Consider the following 18,386-nt stretch of genomic DNA (forward strand, 5'->3'; position numbering starts at 1 on the left):
AGCCTAATACATGTGTCCATGATACTTAGCCATTCATCCCAATTTTTTTCAAATGTTGAAGAAAAGCCTTAAAAGGCAATCTATATGGGGATAATGTTTGATTGATTGATTACATTTTTTTCATAAGTGAAGTTTTACTTACATAAAAAAGGAGCTCAAGAGTTTATTTTTATAGGCACTGATATCTTTAAACATACCTAAGAGACACTAATTTGGATTATATTTATTTGCGTATATCAAAATAATTTTAAATTAAGGCGGTGACTGCATTGGTATTAGTTTGTATTGTTTTCTCTGTGGAATGGAGAAGAGGAGAGTAATGTTCTGAAGTCCTGTCCGTCCATGGATGATAACACAGATCCTTATGGTGGGACTTTATTTGCGAAAGGAAGTTCCACTGATTGACCTTTAATAGATACAGTATGATAAGTGAGCATTGTCACCCTATGATAGGTAGTATGTAACTGGTAGGGTCATCAGGTGAATAGTAAACCTAAAAAGAAAAGGGAAATTAATGCAGCATCATGTACCTGGTAGGAGTCTGAAATTACGAGGTCGGCCTCTCTTGTATCTCCAGCCCAAGCCCCACTGGAGGTGGAACAGATGGTGACTACGGTCAGGAGGAAAACGTGTGCCTGTAAGTGTTGCGTGCAGAACTTGTAAGTGGAGGTGCAGGCAGAGCATCCGGTAAGGAGCTGGACCCAGGGAAGCTGAGACGATGGACAGTCAGCACAGGCACTCGGCGACAGCATTGAGCCAAGCAGGAGACAGGACCAAGGTCACTAAGCAGCAAATTATATCACCTGTAGGGTTGAGCCGAACACCCACCCACTCTCGTTCGGTTCGCACCAGAACCTGCGAAGTGCGAACAGACTAAAATTTCATGTGAACTTTAGAACCCGTTAAAGTCTATGGGACTCGAACGTTTGAAATCTAAAGTGCTAATTTAAAAGGCTAATATGCAAGTTATTGTCCTAAAAAGTGTTTGGGGACCTGGGTCCTGCCCCAGGGCACATGTATCAATGCAAAAAAAAAGTTTTAAAAACTACAGTTTTTTTGGGAGTAGTGAATTTAATAATGCTTTAAGTGAAAGAAAAAAAGTGAAATAGTCCTTTAAATTTCGTACCGGGGGGTGTATAGTATGCCTGTGTAGCAGCGCATGCTTCCCGTGCTTAGAACTGTCTCTGCACAAAGTGTAATTTCTGAAGGAAAAAAGTCATTTAAAATCACTCGTGGCTATAATGAATTGTCGGCTCCCGGTAGTTCAGAGAAAAGTCATTCATAAAAAAAAAAAAAAGCTTGGGGGTCCCCCCAAATTCAATTACCAGGCCCTTCAGGTCTGGTATGGATATTAAGGGGAAACCCCGCCGTCAATTAAAAAAAAATGACGTAGGGTTCCCCCCAAATATCCATTCCAGACCCTTCAGGTCTGGTGTGAATTTTAAGGGGAACTCCACCCCAAATTTAAAAAAAAATCCAATATTGCAGAAGGGAGATGGAGAAAAAGATTTTTTATATGCAGCCGCCCCCACTGTTCCTCCTTCAGCTCTCATACTCTTTGCCTCCACGTGATCTCCACATCCCCCCAGTTCTCTCTGCCACCTCCCCAGGGCTCTCCAAGACCCCCCCAGGGCTCTCCACCTCCCCCCAGGGCTCTTTGCCACCCCCAGTGCTCTCTGCCACCCACAGTGCACTCTGCCACCCCCTATGGCTCTCAACCTCCCCCCAGTGCTCTCCACCTCCCTCCATGCTCTCTGCTACCCCCCAGTGCTCTCTGCCACGCCTCAGTGCTCTCAACCTCCCCCCAGGGCTCTCCGACACCCCCCAGTGCTCTCTGCCACCCCCCAGTGCTCTCCTCCACCCCCCGCAGTGCTCTCTGCCACCCCCCAGTGCTCTCCGCCACCCCCCAGTGCTCTACACCTCCCTCCATGCTCTCTGCTACCACCCAGTGCTCTCCGCCACCCCCACAGTGCTCTCTGCCACCCCCCACAGTGCTCTCTGCCACCCCCCAGTGGTCTCTGCCACCCTCCAGTGCTCTCAACCTCCCCTCCAGTGCTCTCAACTTCCCCCTCAGTGCTCTATGCTACCCCCCCAGTGCTCTTTGCTACCCCCCAGTTTTCTTTGCCACCACCCAGTGCTCTCTGCCACCCCCCAGGGCTCTCAACCTCCCCCCAGGGCTCTCCGCCACCCCTAGGTCTCTCCGCCATCCCCCAGTGCTCTCTGCCACCCCCCAGTGCACTCAACCTCCCCCCAGTGCTCCACACCTCCCTCCATGCTCTCTGCTACCACCCCAGTGCTCTCTGCCACCCCCCAGTGCTCTCTGCCACCCCCCAGTGCTCCCTGCCATCCTCTGCAGTGCTCTCTGCCACCCTCCAGTGCTTTCAACCTCCCCTCCAGTGCTCTCAACTTCCCCCCCAGTTCTCTCTGCTACCCCTCAGTTCTCTTTGCCACCCCCCAGTGCTCTCTGCCACCCCCCAGGTCTCTCAACCTTCCCACAGGGCTCTCTGCCACCCCCCAGTGCTCTCCACCACCCCCCAGTGCTCTCAACCTCCCCCCAGGGCTCTTCGCAGAACCCAGGTCCCCAAACACTTTTTAGGACAATAACTTGCATATTAGCCTTTAGAATTAGCACTTTAGATTTCTCCCATAGACTTTAACAGGGTGTTCCGCAGCTTTTCGAATTTGCCGCGAACACCCCAAATTGTTCGCTGTTCGCCGAACATGCGAACAGGCAATGTTCGAGTCGAACATAAGTTCGACTCGAATATGAAGCTCATCCCTAATCACCTGTGATGTATTTAAGTTATCTTGAAAACCTGGCCTGTTAGTGGGCCCTGAGGACAGGGTTGATGACCACTGGTTTAGAACAGAGCATATTCATGTGTTAGAATGGCCCAGTCAAAGACCAGACCTAAATCCAATTGAGAATCTGGGGCAAGACTTAAAAATTGCTGCTCTCCATCCAATCTGACAGAGCTTGAGCTATTTTGCAAAGAATGGGCAAAAATGTCACTCTCTAGATGTGCAAAGCTGGTAGAGACATCCCCAAAAAGGCTTGTAGCTGTAATTGCAGCGAAAGGTGGTTCTACAAAGTATTGATTTAGGGAGACTGAATACAAATGCACAATACACTTTTCACATATTTATTTGTAAAAAAAAATGAAAACCATTTATCAATTTCCTTCCACTTCACAATTATGTGCCACTTTGTGTTGGTCTATCACATAAAAGCCCAATAAAATAATTTTTTGATTGTAACATGACAAAATGTGGGAAATTTCAAGGGGTATGAATACTTTTCAAGGCACTGTAAGTGAGCTTTGCCACCCCATGATAGGTAGTATGTAACTGGCAGGATCACCAGGTAAAAAAGAAACTTAAAATGAAAAGGTAAACTAATGCAGCCACAAAATGTAATGATTGGTAAGCTTTAATATATATCATTTGTGGCCTTGGTTTTTAGATCAACTTTAAACATGCTATGGATTTTACATGTTAGTATTTCTACTGCAATACATTTTTTATATTATTTTAAAGTTGTCAGGCAAAGCGAATTTAACCAAAGATGTGAGTGTCGTTCGTCTTCCTGAGACATTTCCAGAAGTTAAACCCGGCAGTGTCTGTGATATAGCTGGATGGGGAAAGACCAATAACAAAAATTCGTACAATTCAGACAAGCTAATGGAAGCAAGAGTGACGGTCATAGACAGGAAGACGTGTGTTACCCAGTGGAAGCCAACAGTTCAGATCACAAAGGACATGATGTGCACCAGTGGGAAAGAAACATCAAGGGGATTCTGTAATGTGAGTATCAAAACAATGCACTACAAAAGAATGGGCCCACAGGAGAACAGACTCTATCTGTACCATTATGATTATTATTATTACACAGGATTTATATAGCGCCAACAGTTTACGCAGCGCTTTACAATATAAAAGGGAGACAATACAGTTACAATACAATAAAATACAAGAGGATTAAGAGGGCCCTGCTCAGAAGAGCTTACAATCTAATAGGGTGGGGCAGGTGGTACAAAAGGTTGTAACTGTGTGGAATGAGCTGATGGATGTGGTAAAAGATTAGTTGGAGACGTCCATGTCTGTAGTCCCCCTGTATTTGGGCACTGTTGCATTGGGTCACTGTACAGGTAATTGAATATGTGTATACAGGTGCAGGGTACGCACTTGTAGTTAAAAGGCAGCAATAATGTCTTTGGGTTCAGTTTGTCTGTTTATTTAGGGTTATTCATTTTTTTTTTAACTGCTTTTTATATTATTCTTTTTTTTTCTTACTGTAGCATTCTCTAATGTGCAACTAATGTAGGTAAATGTATTTTGTTGACTCTTGGTAATTATGTGAGTGTGTAATTAGGTTGGGTTACTGCAGGTCAGGCTGGATGGCATAAGGCCAGGTTCAGACTGGTAGGACACAACAGTCGTACCACTTTGGATCTGACTTTGCCTTGCGACTTGAAGTCCGACATGCGTCCGACTTCAATGAACAGGGATCCGACTTTGATCCCCTACAATATCAGGCACTGTGTCTGGTATGAATCTTTAGGGGGAACTCCACGCCAAAAAAAAAAAAAAACGGCATGGATTCCCCCCCTTTTTTTTTTTTTTTTTTTTTTTTTTCGCCTCAGAGAACTATCAGGGTATTCAATCAATTTGCGTTCAATTCGCAGTCTCCTTAGTTCGCATCATGGTTGGAAAATTTATTTATCTATCCATTTCATTTTCTTCCCTTTTTTTTTATTCCCCTTTTTTTTTTTTTTTTTTTTTTTTTTCTTAAATATATGTCAGTAAATATACAAAAGAAGAGAAAAGAAAAAATACTTAAATACATAAATAGATACATTAGTTTCCCCTAGCCGAACAAACCCTCGTCCCACCCTCAAGCCGCCCCCAACCCTTATCCCCTCCTTCCCACCCTCCCCTATCTCCGGAAATCTGTCTCCTATTGAATCACTCTTTACCCATTAACCTTCCTACACTATATCATATCATCATATCATCATATCATCCTATCAATATACCTTGGTGCAAGTTTAAAATTAGCCCAGTCCTGCCATTTTCGTTTAAATCCGCCTTCTCCTTCCTCTCCCATATACCTGAGCTGTTCAGCATAATATATATCATTGATTCTGCAAAACCAGCTCTTCTCTGTCGGGCTCATAGGGTCCTTCCATTGTTTGGGAATCAGACTCTTTGCTGCATCTAATACGTGAGGAAGTAAAGTTCTCATGTACTGTTTAGTTGACATTTCTGTCCCATGGAACAAGCAGACCCATGGATCAGGAAGTATTTTAATTCCGGTTATCTCCTCAATTACCAATAATACATTATTCCAGTATGTTTTAATTTTTGGGCAGGTCCACCATATATGTGACATAGTTCCCTCTTCAAGACAGCCCCTCCAGCAATATTTGGAGGTGTCGTCTTGATAACGGTGTGCTATGGCCGGGGTTATATACCATCGTGCTAAACACTTAAAATTCATTTCGATCAATGCACAATTAAATGAAGTCGTATGCGTCCTTTCTAATATTTTCCTGACCTCTGTCTCGGTTTTACCCGTTCCCAATTCCTCTTCCCATTTATTAATATAAGGAGGGAGACCGGGGTCTTTCGATCCCATCAATATTTTATAAATTGCGGAAATCGTGCCCCTTCCCCTTGGAGCCAAGCACAGACGCTCCAAAGGAAGCAAGTGTCTATCTGACCTCAAGGGGGAGGGGAAGGAATCCACAAAATGCGTCAACTGCAAGTATCGCCACCTGTTCAACTCAAACAATTCTTTTTTTTTACTTAGTTCCTGGTAGGTAAGAATTTTACCATCTTTTAATATGTCTTTTAGTTGTGCATCTGGTTTTTTAATCCAGTTACCAAACAGGTCCATTTTCCCTGGTACAAAAAAATTTGTGTCAAATAAAGGGATTAGTGGGGAGTTATAGCCCCATCTATGTTTTTTATGTGCCCTATCCCATATAGACGTGGATGCCAATGTGATTTTGTGCATGTGCGAATTTATTTGTCTAAAATGTGGCGGTATCCAAATCTCTTTTCCTAACCGTGACATATTTGAGCAACTTTCTATTCTCACCCACCTTTTCTCTTTGTTATCTCTGACCCAATCAATCACCCGTGCCATGTGAATAGCCCTATAATATGTGTAAATATCCGGTACCCCCAAACCACCATGTTCCTTATCTCTAATTAACACCTCCATACTTATGCGCACTTTTTTGTTCCACCATATAAACCTATTTAGTAACTGTTTTAGTATTTTAAAATAAACACCCGGTAATGCGATTGGTAACATTTGCATTATATATAATATCTTAGGGAGAGTAAACATTTTAAAACAATTTATTCTCCCTAGTAGGGATCTTTGTCTCAGTGCAATTCTCTTTAAATCTTTTTTAATATCATTTAATAATGGTATATAATTCTGCAGGTAAATTAGGTCAGGGGATGCTGTAATATTGACTCCCAAATATTTTATCTCGGTATCTTTCCAAATAAATGGGAACTCTTGCTTATATCTCCGTGCGTCCTGTGCGTTCACGCTAATATTGAGGATTTCTGATTTTAGAGGATTGATTTTAAAATTAGATACGTCTCCATACAATTTGAGGGTTTTTAATAGATTCGGGAGTGTTATAGTTGGGTTCGTTATAAATAATAAGATATCGTCGGCGAACGCTGCAAGTTTATGTTCCCCATCATTTGTTTGAATCCCCCTGATGTCGGGGTTATTTCTAATCCCGGCCAGCAATGGTTCCAAAGATAAAATAAATAAAAGAGGGGACAGGGGGCACCCCTGTCTAGTCCCATTGAACATTTCGAATGTCCCTGACAATGTCCCGTTCACCTTAACTCTTGCCGTTGGGTGTTTATACAGAGCGCTTATCCACCCCATCATTTTTGGACCGATCCCGATAAACTCCAATGTGTTCAATAGAAATCCCCAGTCTACCCTGTCGAAAGCCTTTTCGGCGTCTATAGACAGGAGTAGACCTGGGGATTTACTATCTTTTATTATCTGTGTCAACAGAAGTGTTCTGATGCTATTGGATTCCCCCCCTTAAGAGCATACCAGGCCCTTTGGTCTGGTATGGATTTTAAGGGAAACCCTCCACGCTGAAGATAAGGTGTGGGGGTTCCCCCCAAAATCCATACCAGACGCTTATCTGAGCAGGAAGGGGGGTGGGGACAAGCGAGCACCCCCCAGATCCCAGACCCCACTCTATGTGAGTCTCGGGTACATTGTACCCCTACCCATTCACCTTAAAAAAGTGTCAAAAATAAATCACAGTACACAGGTTTTTAAAGTAATTTATTAAGGCAGCTCCATCGTCTCTTCCGACTTCTCCCCTCTTTGGCTCTTCTGCCTCCTCCGCTGATGTCTTCTGCCTCTGCCGGTTCTTCTCCCCTCTCTGGGTCTTCTCCGCTGATGTCTTCTAGCCCTCTCTGATTCTTCTCCCTCTGTCTGCTGTCTTCTGCCTCTGACGGGTCTTCTACGCTGTCTTCTCACTTTTTTGCTGGGTCTTCTCCGCTGTCTTCTCCCTCTGTTCTTCTTCCGATGTTGACTCAACGCTCTCTCCCGCTCTAATGCTGGGTGGGCACTGGACCACTACTTATATTGGCATGGGGCAGGGTCACCGGAGACCCGCCCTTCAAGACGTCATCCCCTTTTTCTGGTCTGCCAGGCTGTGTGCTCAGATAAGGGTCTGGTATGGATTTTGGGGGGAACCCTTAAAATCCATACCAGACCGAAGGGCTTGGTATGCTCTTGGAGGGGGAACCAATGCCGTTTTTTTTTAACATTTTACGTGGAGTTCCCCCTAAAGATTCATACCAGATACAGTGCCTGGTATTGTCAGGGATCAAAGTCGGATCCCTGTTCATTGAAGTCAGACAGTTCTACCAGTGTGAACCCAGCCTAAGGCTGTGTTCAAACTAATGCGACATGACGGTTGTATGACTGTCATCCTACTTTACCCTGCAACATCGGTTCTACTTCCGTCCTACTTCCATCAAACTTGAATGAACAGGATACGATTTTGCTCCGACTTTGAAATAGTCTGACTTGTCCTTTGACCAATCAAAGCAATCCCAGTGTGACATAAATTCCTTTTACTGCTGCTGTAATTACCATGTTGGATGTCACAAGTCAGATGGTTGGGACAAGGATCCGACTTTAATGATATTCAATGGGCTGAAGTAGGACCAAAGTCAAAACAAAAGTGGTGCAGAAACCTTTTTCAAAGTTGGACAGACTTGTGTCGGACCAGTTAAGACAGCTCTCATAGGAAACCATTGACTTATACTCATCATGCGACATGTGCTCCCACTGTCAGAGCGTATGTCATACTAGTGTGAACCCAGCCTAAAGGGCAGGTCTCTAGTACCTCCCCCATGGTCTAGAAACTTGTAGAGAAGCTTCTGGAAATTAGTGGGTGAAGGCCGGAATGTCCTAATTTACATATTTGAGGGAATCTGGCCAATCTCCAGGCAGATGGCCTGGCAGGGTGTCTGGAGCCTGGCCAGCAGGCGAGTTGGGTGGAAGATGTAGTGCTGAGGTATCTGTTGTGTGGCCTAGGAGAGGGAACCTCAGACCTGGGGGCTCTGTCTCTTGGCAGGAGCTGAGGAAAGGAAGGAGAGCAATCCTAAGAGAGAAATCTCCATTACATTTGGGTCTTGTGCAGAAAACATCTGGGCTGGCAGTTGATGACTGAAAGTTGTACAGAAGCGAAAAGGGAACCAGTTGCTAACGATCGCCCTATGGTTTACAGCTGTGGGGTCTTAGTTATACTGACATCCCTAGCTATCTCCAGAGAAGCTGCTATTAAGAGGCTTGAGAGACATTTTTTCTTTTGCTGCTGTTGCTGTTGGAGTATCCTTTGACCCTAAACCCTATCCTCCTGTTAACATTCTTCTGTAGTAAATCCTAAAAAGACCATCCACAGACTAAGTTTTATTTGTCGGGGTGCTTGTGTGATTCGTGGCGTTGGTGCTACTTATGTAGATCCTTTCTGTTTTCAAGGGCCCCTTCATGGGTTAAGGGCTATGCCTCCTAATTAAAAATATTTAATGTAATACAGCTTACCAGCCTTTAGATGTGGTGGCTGGTAATCCTGCAAATAACACACTTTTCGACACTTTCATAGCTACACTCATGTCTCCACAGGCTGGACTTCAAACATGTCTGCCTTGGTTTATCAACATTACATGGCGGATTGATGGGATTCATAGTGTAGGCAGTTCAAGATAGATAAGCATATTTGTCCTTTCTTCTCAGCTCATGGAAAGTGACAAACACTGCATTTCTAGCAGGAACAACAGATATTTTTTGTAGTTGCTGACTATGTTCCTGAAAAAACCCCCACATCTAAGGACTGGTAAGCTGCAATATATAATTTGTGTGGGTGTAGACATGCTTTAATGGCAATAAAAAGTACCAAAATTCTAAATAAAGTGCTGCTCTAACATCCATAAAGAAAAAGTAAGTCAATCATCCTGAGATGAAGACCACCACCAAAGAAAGATACAGTATGTTCTTACCAAGACACAAGGACCTCCTCATTAGAGAAAAGTCAGATAAGCAGGTTAACGAATAATCTTTCGGGTATTCACAGGCATGGGCGACACGTTATATACTACAGGCCATTCTTCCAAACATCCCTCTTTGTCTGATTAAGACATGCAGCCACAGCTCTTCCACAATCAGTGTGTCTCACAAACAAGATTACAGCAGAAAGTGGAAATGAAGCTCAGTCCCTCCTGTCTGCAACACAGGACCCAACCTTTCTCTAATGCCGCGTACACACAACCTTTTTTCATGACGAGAAAAATGCCATTTTTTTAATTGGTAATTAAAAACGATCGTGTGTAGGCTCTAGAGCATTTTTCTCATCGAGAAAAATGGGCATTTAAAATTTAGAACTCGCTCTATTTTTTCTCTACGTTTTACACGTCATGAAATATGGTCGTGTGTAGGCTTTAACGACGGGGACGCATGCTCAGAAGCAAGTTATGAGAGGGGAAATTAGCATAATCAAGCCCAAAGGGTGGCGTCATTTAAATGGAACTTCCCCTTTATAGTGCCGTCGTACGTGTTGTACGTCACCGCGCTTTGCTATAAAAAAAAAATCACGATCGTGTGTATGCAAGGCAGGGTTATCAAGAATCCTGTTGAGAAAAACTTTGTTTTTTTCCATGACATTAAAAACAGTCGTGTGTACACGGCATAACGAGAAGGTCCTTGTGTTCTGGTAAGAGCATATCTTACTTTCTCTGGTGGTGATCTTCATCTTAAGAGGTGGCAGTTGACTGTTTTCAACAATGGTTTTGAGGGACTAATACTTCTCTTCACACACTGAAGGAGTTGATTAATTTTTCATGAAAGGACTTTATGATTTTGTATTACTTTTTGTTTGATTACATTTTTATTTATGTGTAGTACTACCCCTGCAGGAGCCTCTGGTTATTGGTTCCCCAGATTCCTACAGAGCCAGGCAACAGGCATTTCCAACTTGCATCCAGACACAAGAAATTAGTCCATGAGCTTGTTTTTATTGGGGAAAACAACTTGGATAGAGTATAGGGATTATGGCATGCCCAACTTGACTTGAAGAACAATAGATGAGGACAAACCTCCTTCACTATGTACAAAAATTAAGATCTCTCTATGTACAAAGATCCTGGACTGTACTCCCTCTGGAATAAACACAGTCTATATGGATCAGTGGCAAAGTTTCTTACGAACTAGGAGCTCTCTGTCCTCTTTAATGAAATAGCACAAAGTTGAAAACTGTATGTAGAAGTATCTTGTCTCCACAATAGAACTTTAAAGAGGAAGTAAACCCTGATGGGTTTTACTTCCTCTTTTGCTACATCGACAGCCTGCAATTGTAAAGCATAATGGGCTAGTATGCATGCATCGCCCATTATGTGACACTTACCTGCAAAAGAATCCAGCGATGTCTCCACTGCAGGAAGCGTCCATCTTCTGTCTCCTCTTGCTTCCGGGCTGCGAACTCCGGCGCTGTGATTCATCGGAGCCGTGTGACGTCACTCCCGTGCATGTGCACGAGAGCCGCAATTCACGGCACAGGCTGGGGAAGAAACACTACTCATTAACATTTGCGGCGGACTACAAGTGAAATATCTCCTGAACGGCGCACGTTTAGGAGATATTTAAACTACCTATAGGTAAGCCTTATTCTAGGCTTACCTATAGGTAGAAGTAGTCACAAGTGGTTTACAACCACTTTAACCAGTTCTGATGCTTGTGGGTACTACACACCCACCTGGCTGCTCTAAAGAACTCATCAAGGGATCTGGACTTAGCACAACACTGTCCCTGCAAAGTACACTATGTCTGTGAGTCTCTCCCCTTGTATGCCCCTGGGTGTGTTGCTGTACTCACACTGTCCTTTGATCCCCGCTGCACTGGGCAGGACTCCTGTTCATGCCTCCAACTGATCATATGTTCCCATGGAAGCCCATATGTCCAAAGGTGATGGAGATTACTCTCTTAGGTTTCCTCTCCTTCCTTTCCTTAGCTCCCAGCTTGGAGGCAGAGCCCCCAGATCCAGGGTTCCTCTCCCAGGCTACATGCCAGAAACCTCAGCACTGCATCTTCCATCCGACTCCCCTGCTGGCCAGGTCTCCACTATATTTTAGGGCTGACCCAGCCACCCTGCCAGGCCCTATGCCTGGGGATTGGCCAGATTCCCTCAAGTATGCAGATATGGACCACCTGGCCTAACTAACTAACCACTAACTTCCAGAAGCTTCTCCAAGCTTCTAGATCCAGGAGGAGGTACCTGCCCCGTGGAGTCATCCAGCTTGACCTGCAGTAATCCGACCTAATTACAGACTCACGCAGTTACCATGAGCCACCCAAATACATTTACCTATACTAGTTGCACACTAGAGGGTGCTACATATGGATGTTAGCGCAGCACCTTATTTTTAATTTTGTACTTATTGTGATTAATATCTCATGCTGTGTCTGCAGCTCATTTCTGTGAGGTTTTGTTTGTTACACAAGCGTAGTTTTCAACTCATTGTTATAAATTAAAAGGATCATACTCTAACCCATCCAGTGTTATTCCTTAGACTATTAATTGCTGTTAAAATGATTATGTCTACATTTCAGGGAGATGCTGGAGGTCCAATAATGTGTGGAGGCTTCCTGAAAGGCATAATGTCCTTTGGAGCTCTGCTGTGTGGAATTCCCAATGGGACTGATGTCTCCACTCGTCTGACTAAAGACTACATGAAGTGGATCAACAAAGAAACCAAGAAAAGACCATAGACATAGCTATTGTAGTTATATGTTGTATCAACCACTGGCCTTTCATAATTCTTGTAGACCCAGAAATAAAATGTTTCCATGAAAATTGTTTGCTTTGTTCCTATATAGCCCAAAGTATACCTCTTCTTGCTACAACAAAGAATGGGTGTTTCTTCTCATCCTGCTGCTTTCTCCCATTTTAAAATAAATAAATAATATAACAGTTATCAGTATTTGGTTTATAGGTTTCCTTTATCATTGTAAAAAAATAAGTCAAATAATCATTAAACCCAATAAAGCAAACTATGGGATTCATCAAACCTCACAAACTTGACCTTCACCTAAAGTGTATCTAAACCCCCAAATAAAAATGTAATATATTGCAGCTTAAAGGGGTTGTAAAGGATTTTTTTCCCCCCTAAATAGCTTCCTTTATCTTAGTGCAGTCCTCCTTCACTTACCTCATCCTTCGATTTTGCTTTTAAATGTCCTTATTTCTTCTGAGAAATCCTCACTGCCTGTTCTTCTGTCTGTACACACCGTAATGCAAGGCTTTCTTCTTGGTGTGGAGAAAGCCTCTTGAGGGGATGAGCAGGAGTGTCAGGACGCCCACTAACACACAGCTCCTTTCTCTATGCTGAAGAACGGGGAGAGGTGAGTGTAAACAAACCTTCCCCGTTCTTCTCTGTGGCAGTGGCAGTGATCGTCTGTTCCCTGATATAGGGAACGACAATCACTGACATCACACATCCAGCCACGCACCCCTACAGTAAGAAACACACATGAGGTCACACTTAACCCCTACAGCGCCCCCTAGTGGTTAACCCATTTACTGCCATTGTCATTTTCACAGTAAGCATTTTTATAGCACTTTTCCCAAATCCAGGGAAAGAAACCTCAATACACTGAACGTATTAGTAAAGTAACTTGCCCTGCCAGCAAGTGCTGTGGCAGTGGTAAAGTGCAAATGTGCAAAATGCCAAACAAACAAATCCTTATAAACAGATACTGAAATTATAATAAAAGTGCAAGACGTGCAAACCATGCGTGACAATCCAAATAATATGCAGTACAAAATAACTTATAAGTATCTTATTGCATGATATAAACAATGGTGAACATGCATGATAATATAACAGTCCAAATAAAGTGTTATGTGCTGAGTTTCAGTGATGAGTGACGATTTCCTCTATGGTTTCCACTCTGTGGGTGTTCTTCTAGTGATAGTGAATGGGTGGTCCCTTACCTCACTGCTGTGAGGTTACAGCATATAAATGGACCCCATCCAGATCCGGCTTGGTGCTGTCTCAGAGTATGAGAGTGTGTTGCCTGGATGTGTGGAGCAATTTGCCTGTTAATGGGGTATGGGGTCTCCAGGTGGTGTGCATATGTTAGCAGGGAGAAGGTAAAGGAATCCCAATGTGGTGTAGTATTTTAAATATAGTTTGCAGGGGATGAAGTCACATGGTCGATGATGATACGCGTAGGGACAATACAAGCACCGGAGGTGACGCGGACGAGCTCGGCGCTTGTATTTGATATGCCTTTTTTATCTTTTTTAAATGTGAGTACTATTGATTACATTTAATAAATGCAAACTATATTTAAAATACTACACCACATTGGGATTCCTTTACTAATACGTTCAGTATATTGAGGTTTCTTTCCCTGGATTGTGTAAATTTGGGACATCAAGTCCTTGCAAATCAGCACTTTGTTTGTTCTAGTTATCTTTTTAGTCAATATTACATTAATATTAAAATAAAAGGTTAGGGGTGGTGGCGCTGTCCTACCTATAGGCTACCCGTGCCAGATGGTGGGTAGGGTACCCAATTGGGTGAACCAGGTGATATTCCAAATGTGTAGGAAACAGATGTGTAAACCAACTGTGTGTGTATATAAAGTGCATACAAATAGCTCTAAGAGCCAATATCTAAATCCTAACACACAGTGAATAAAATATGCTGTACAGTAAGGGCAATATCTAAATATAAATGACACAAACTTTACTGCAGCTATGGTCTATCAGCAGTGCTGTGCAAAAAAATATATATATATACTGCGTGCAATAACAGACAATGAATGAGTGGTTAACCACACTGTGTGGTGATTAGGTGATTAAGCTATGTCAAAAAATATTGGCCGATTCTACAAGAAGACCATGCCCTTACCAAAATCTTAGGTAAAAAAACAAGCTTTATCTACAGGCGTGCTCCATCACTGCGCCACCACCTCGTGCACAATGTCATAGACCCACCACGATCTGTTAATATATGCCCTGAACTTAAAGGCTTTTTCAAATGCCAGAGATGTCTGGCCTGCAGGGTCAGTAAGAAACAACCGAGACGGAAAATGAGTTTTAAATCCAGAAATGATTTCAAAGAATATAAAATCAAAGAGCTCATTACCTGCAGTACTACTCACGTAACCTACATTATTGAGTGCCCTTGCCACTTACAATATGTGGGGAGAACCACCCGCCCTTTGAAAGTGAGAATTCGTGAGCACATTAATAGGATCAAAACAGGGTTTGACAAACATCATCTCTCACGCCATTTTAAAGAATTCCACCAACAAGACCCCAGTGGCCTGATATTCTACGGCATTGACCTAATCAAGGATAACTGGAGGGGTGGCAATAAGACAACAGCTATCTCACAGAACGAGACCAGTTGGATCTACCGGTTGGGGTCCCTGGTACCCCATGGGTTAAATAAGGACATTGATTTGAACTGTTTTCTGGCTAATCCCTAATTAGGGGCCCACTGTGGCATGACCCTTCTACCACCCTGTACTTTACCTTATTTTAGCCTTGACTTGACCATTTCTGTCCTGTGCCTTTTGCATTTCGTTTTTTGCCCTCTGTCTTTAGCCTAGACTTTTTTATACAGCTCTGGTTTGGACTGTACTGGTGGGATCATGGTTGACTGATCCTTATGTACTTGAGTGGTCCCTTGCACTTGGAGTACCATACAGCTGCAAGAAAGACTTGGTAACCTAGGGCCAAGTATATTGGTCCCCACCCTCTCACCCTCTTGGGTCACTTAGAGTTATTTACCTTAAACTCACTCCACACTAACTCCTGCAAGTATAGGATAGCATACCTACCCTTAGGGTTTATTACACACCCTATTATGAAGAATATCTTATCCTTTAGTACACAACATATATTTAGTTCACTTGTTTACCTCCAGTTGTCACACACAGGGCATCTGCCCTAAGAGTAAGATCGTACATTAAGAATGTAAAGAAACCTGCGCTAGGATGTCAGAAGTCTGAGGCTGCTGCCTTCCTAAAAAGACTATCCCCTCGGGGACAGGATAAATATGTATGAATGAGTAGGAATGGTGGCGCTGCCTAAGTGTATGCCTGTGTCTGTGTGGGCCTGGTGATGGTCCACCCAGACCAGGGTCAACTGTGGAGTAGCCCAGTATTCCCCGTTGGACTAAATGGGTACTACGCTGGTAATAGTTCCAAAGCTCCACGGGAACTAGAGAGCAACCACTCTGAGGCTGTCAGCTACACTTAAAGTGCTCTATGGATAAATCCTAACGCTAGACGCCAACAGAGGTGTAAAGAGGGTGTGTTACTAGACAATGAGACGCCTCAAGTGCCAGGGTACACCTGAGTTTGAACGGGGGGTGCTGTCTCTGTGTAGCAACAATACCAGATGTGAAGTTCCAAAGTATAAGCGAATGCTTATATGGGGAACAGTAATGTGAGACAGGTATCTTGTATAAATATATGTAGCTGAAAGGTGTGTCAGGTTGTAAATGGGTATATACCAGAGACCATCAATATTATAGACATCACATTAAATATCAGCAAGATGTGTAACAATTGCACAAATCCCAGTATCACCAAACCAGCCTGTGGTCAGGCCGGGCAAGTATGCTCAGTATTGTCCGTGACCCTAGGATGTGAAGGAAGAAACTGATGGTGTATAACAACCTATAGGTGTCACATATATAGTCCATACATGTCCATTAAATCATTAAGCATGGGAAATACACGAATCCTGGTAATGCAATTGGAGTCCGATAGCAGAGTATAGATGTGGTAAAGGGGTGCTCCTACGACACACTGCGGCGTGATCCCGGTGCTCCCCTCAGGGTTCCCCACTCACCAGATAGAGGTCCCCTCTTGGGGTGGCGTGCATGTATTGTGGGGTCCTATGTCCGTTGCTCCGCTCCTATCCTTCCTCCAAAGAGAGATGTCAGGCTCCCGATATTCCCAGGACTCTGCTTCCTTGTTTCCTCAAGAGAAAAATCCAAGAGCTCCAATGGTGTGATAAAGTATGAGACCACGTGGTGTAACTAAAATAGTGGTATTTATTGGTTGATAAAAATAAAATAAATATATATATTTATAACCTGCTGTGGGGCTGGCTGCTGCAGCAATGTAATAATACCAATAACCACGCTACTCCAATGATGGAGTGTACAGGTGAGGGTAAAAAATCATATTTAAAAAATCCATAGTAAAATGACAGATGTAAAAAACAAAAGTAAAAAACAAAACCAAAAAAACAGTAGTAAAAAGATCCGTGGTCTACAGCGGGCAGCGATACAGGCTTCAAGTGGGCAGCGTGTATCAGCACTGGCTTGTCTATGAGCCCAACGTGTGCTGCCTAGGTGCCGTAACCCGGAAGTGCCGTAACCCGGAAGTGACGTAACGCGTGACGTAGCGTAGCCTGACGTACGTTTCGAAATCTGATTCGTCTTCTGAGGCTCAGAAGACGAATCAGATTTCGAAACGTACGTCAGGCTACGCTACGTCACGCGTTACGTCACTTCCGGGTTACGGCACTTCCGGGTTACGGCAGGTGGTTTGGTTGGAGCGCACGCCAAACACCTAGGCAGCACACGTTGGGCTCATAGACAAGCCAGTGCTGATACACGCTGCCCACTTGAAGCCTGTATCGCTGCCCGCTGTAGACCACGGATCTTTTTACTACTGTTTTTTTGGTTTTGTTTTTTACTTTTGTTTTTTACATCTGTCATTTTACTATGGATTTTTTAAATATGATTTTTTACCCTCACCTGTACACTCCATCATTGGAATAGCGTGGTTATTGGTATTATTACATTGCTGCAGCAGCCAGCCCCACAGCAGGTTATAAATATATATATTTATTTTATTTTTATCAACCAATAAATACCACTATTTTAGTTACACCACGTGGTCTCATACTTTATCACACCATTGGAGCTCTTGGATTTTTCTCTTGAGGAAACAAGGAAGCAGAGTCCTGGGAATATCGGGAGCCTGACATCTCTCTTTGGAGGAAGGATAGGAGCGGAGCAACGGACATAGGACCCCACAATACATGCACGCCACCCCAAGAGGGGACCTCTATCTGGTGAGTGGGGAACCCTGAGGGGAGCACCGGGATCACGCCGCAGTGTGTCGTAGGAGCACCCCTTTACCACATCTATACTCTGCTATCGGACTCCAATTGCATTACCAGGATTCGTGTATTTCCCATGCTTAATGATTTAATGGACATGTATGGACTATATATGTGACACCTATAGGTTGTTATACACCATCAGTTTCTTCCTTCACATCCTAGGGTCACGGACAATACTGAGCATACTTGCCCGGCCTGACCACAGGCTGGTTTGGTGATACTGGGATTTGTGCAATTGTTACACATCTTGCTGATATTTAATGTGATGTCTATAATATTGATGGTCTCTGGTATATACCCATTTACAACCTGACACACCTTTCAGCTACATATATTTATACAAGATACCTGTCTCACATTACTGTTCCCCATATAAGCATTCGCTTATACTTTGGAACTTCACATCTGGTATTGTTGCTACACAGAGACAGCACCCCCCGTTCAAACTCAGGTGTACCCTGGCACTTGAGGCGTCTCATTGTCTAGTAACACACCCTCTTTACACCTCTGTTGGCGTCTAGCGTTAGGATTTATCCATAGAGCACTTTAAGTGTAGCTGACAGCCTCAGAGTGGTTGCTCTCTAGTTCCCGTGGAGCTTTGGAACTATTACCAGCGTAGTACCCATTTAGTCCAACGGGGAATACTGGGCTACTCCACAGTTGACC

General features: G+C 43.6%; 1 protein-coding gene across 1 annotated transcript in view; it reads left to right on the plus strand.

Moving 5' to 3' along the window:
• LOC120928276 (granzyme A-like) overlaps positions 1–12,416 on the plus strand; it is a 33,987-nt gene extending 21,571 nt beyond the window's left edge. The window contains exons 4-5 of the mRNA XM_040339377.1: positions 3,538–3,804; positions 12,170–12,416. Coding sequence (XP_040195311.1) covers positions 3,538–3,804; positions 12,170–12,328 — 426 coding nt within the window. The 3' untranslated portion in view covers positions 12,329–12,416. The remainder of the gene's footprint in view (positions 1–3,537; positions 3,805–12,169) is intronic.
• Positions 12,417–18,386: the final 5,970 nt, after the last annotated feature.

Source organism: Rana temporaria, chromosome 1, assembly GCF_905171775.1.
Source record: "Rana temporaria chromosome 1, aRanTem1.1, whole genome shotgun sequence".
NCBI lineage: Eukaryota > Metazoa > Chordata > Amphibia > Anura > Ranidae > Rana > Rana temporaria.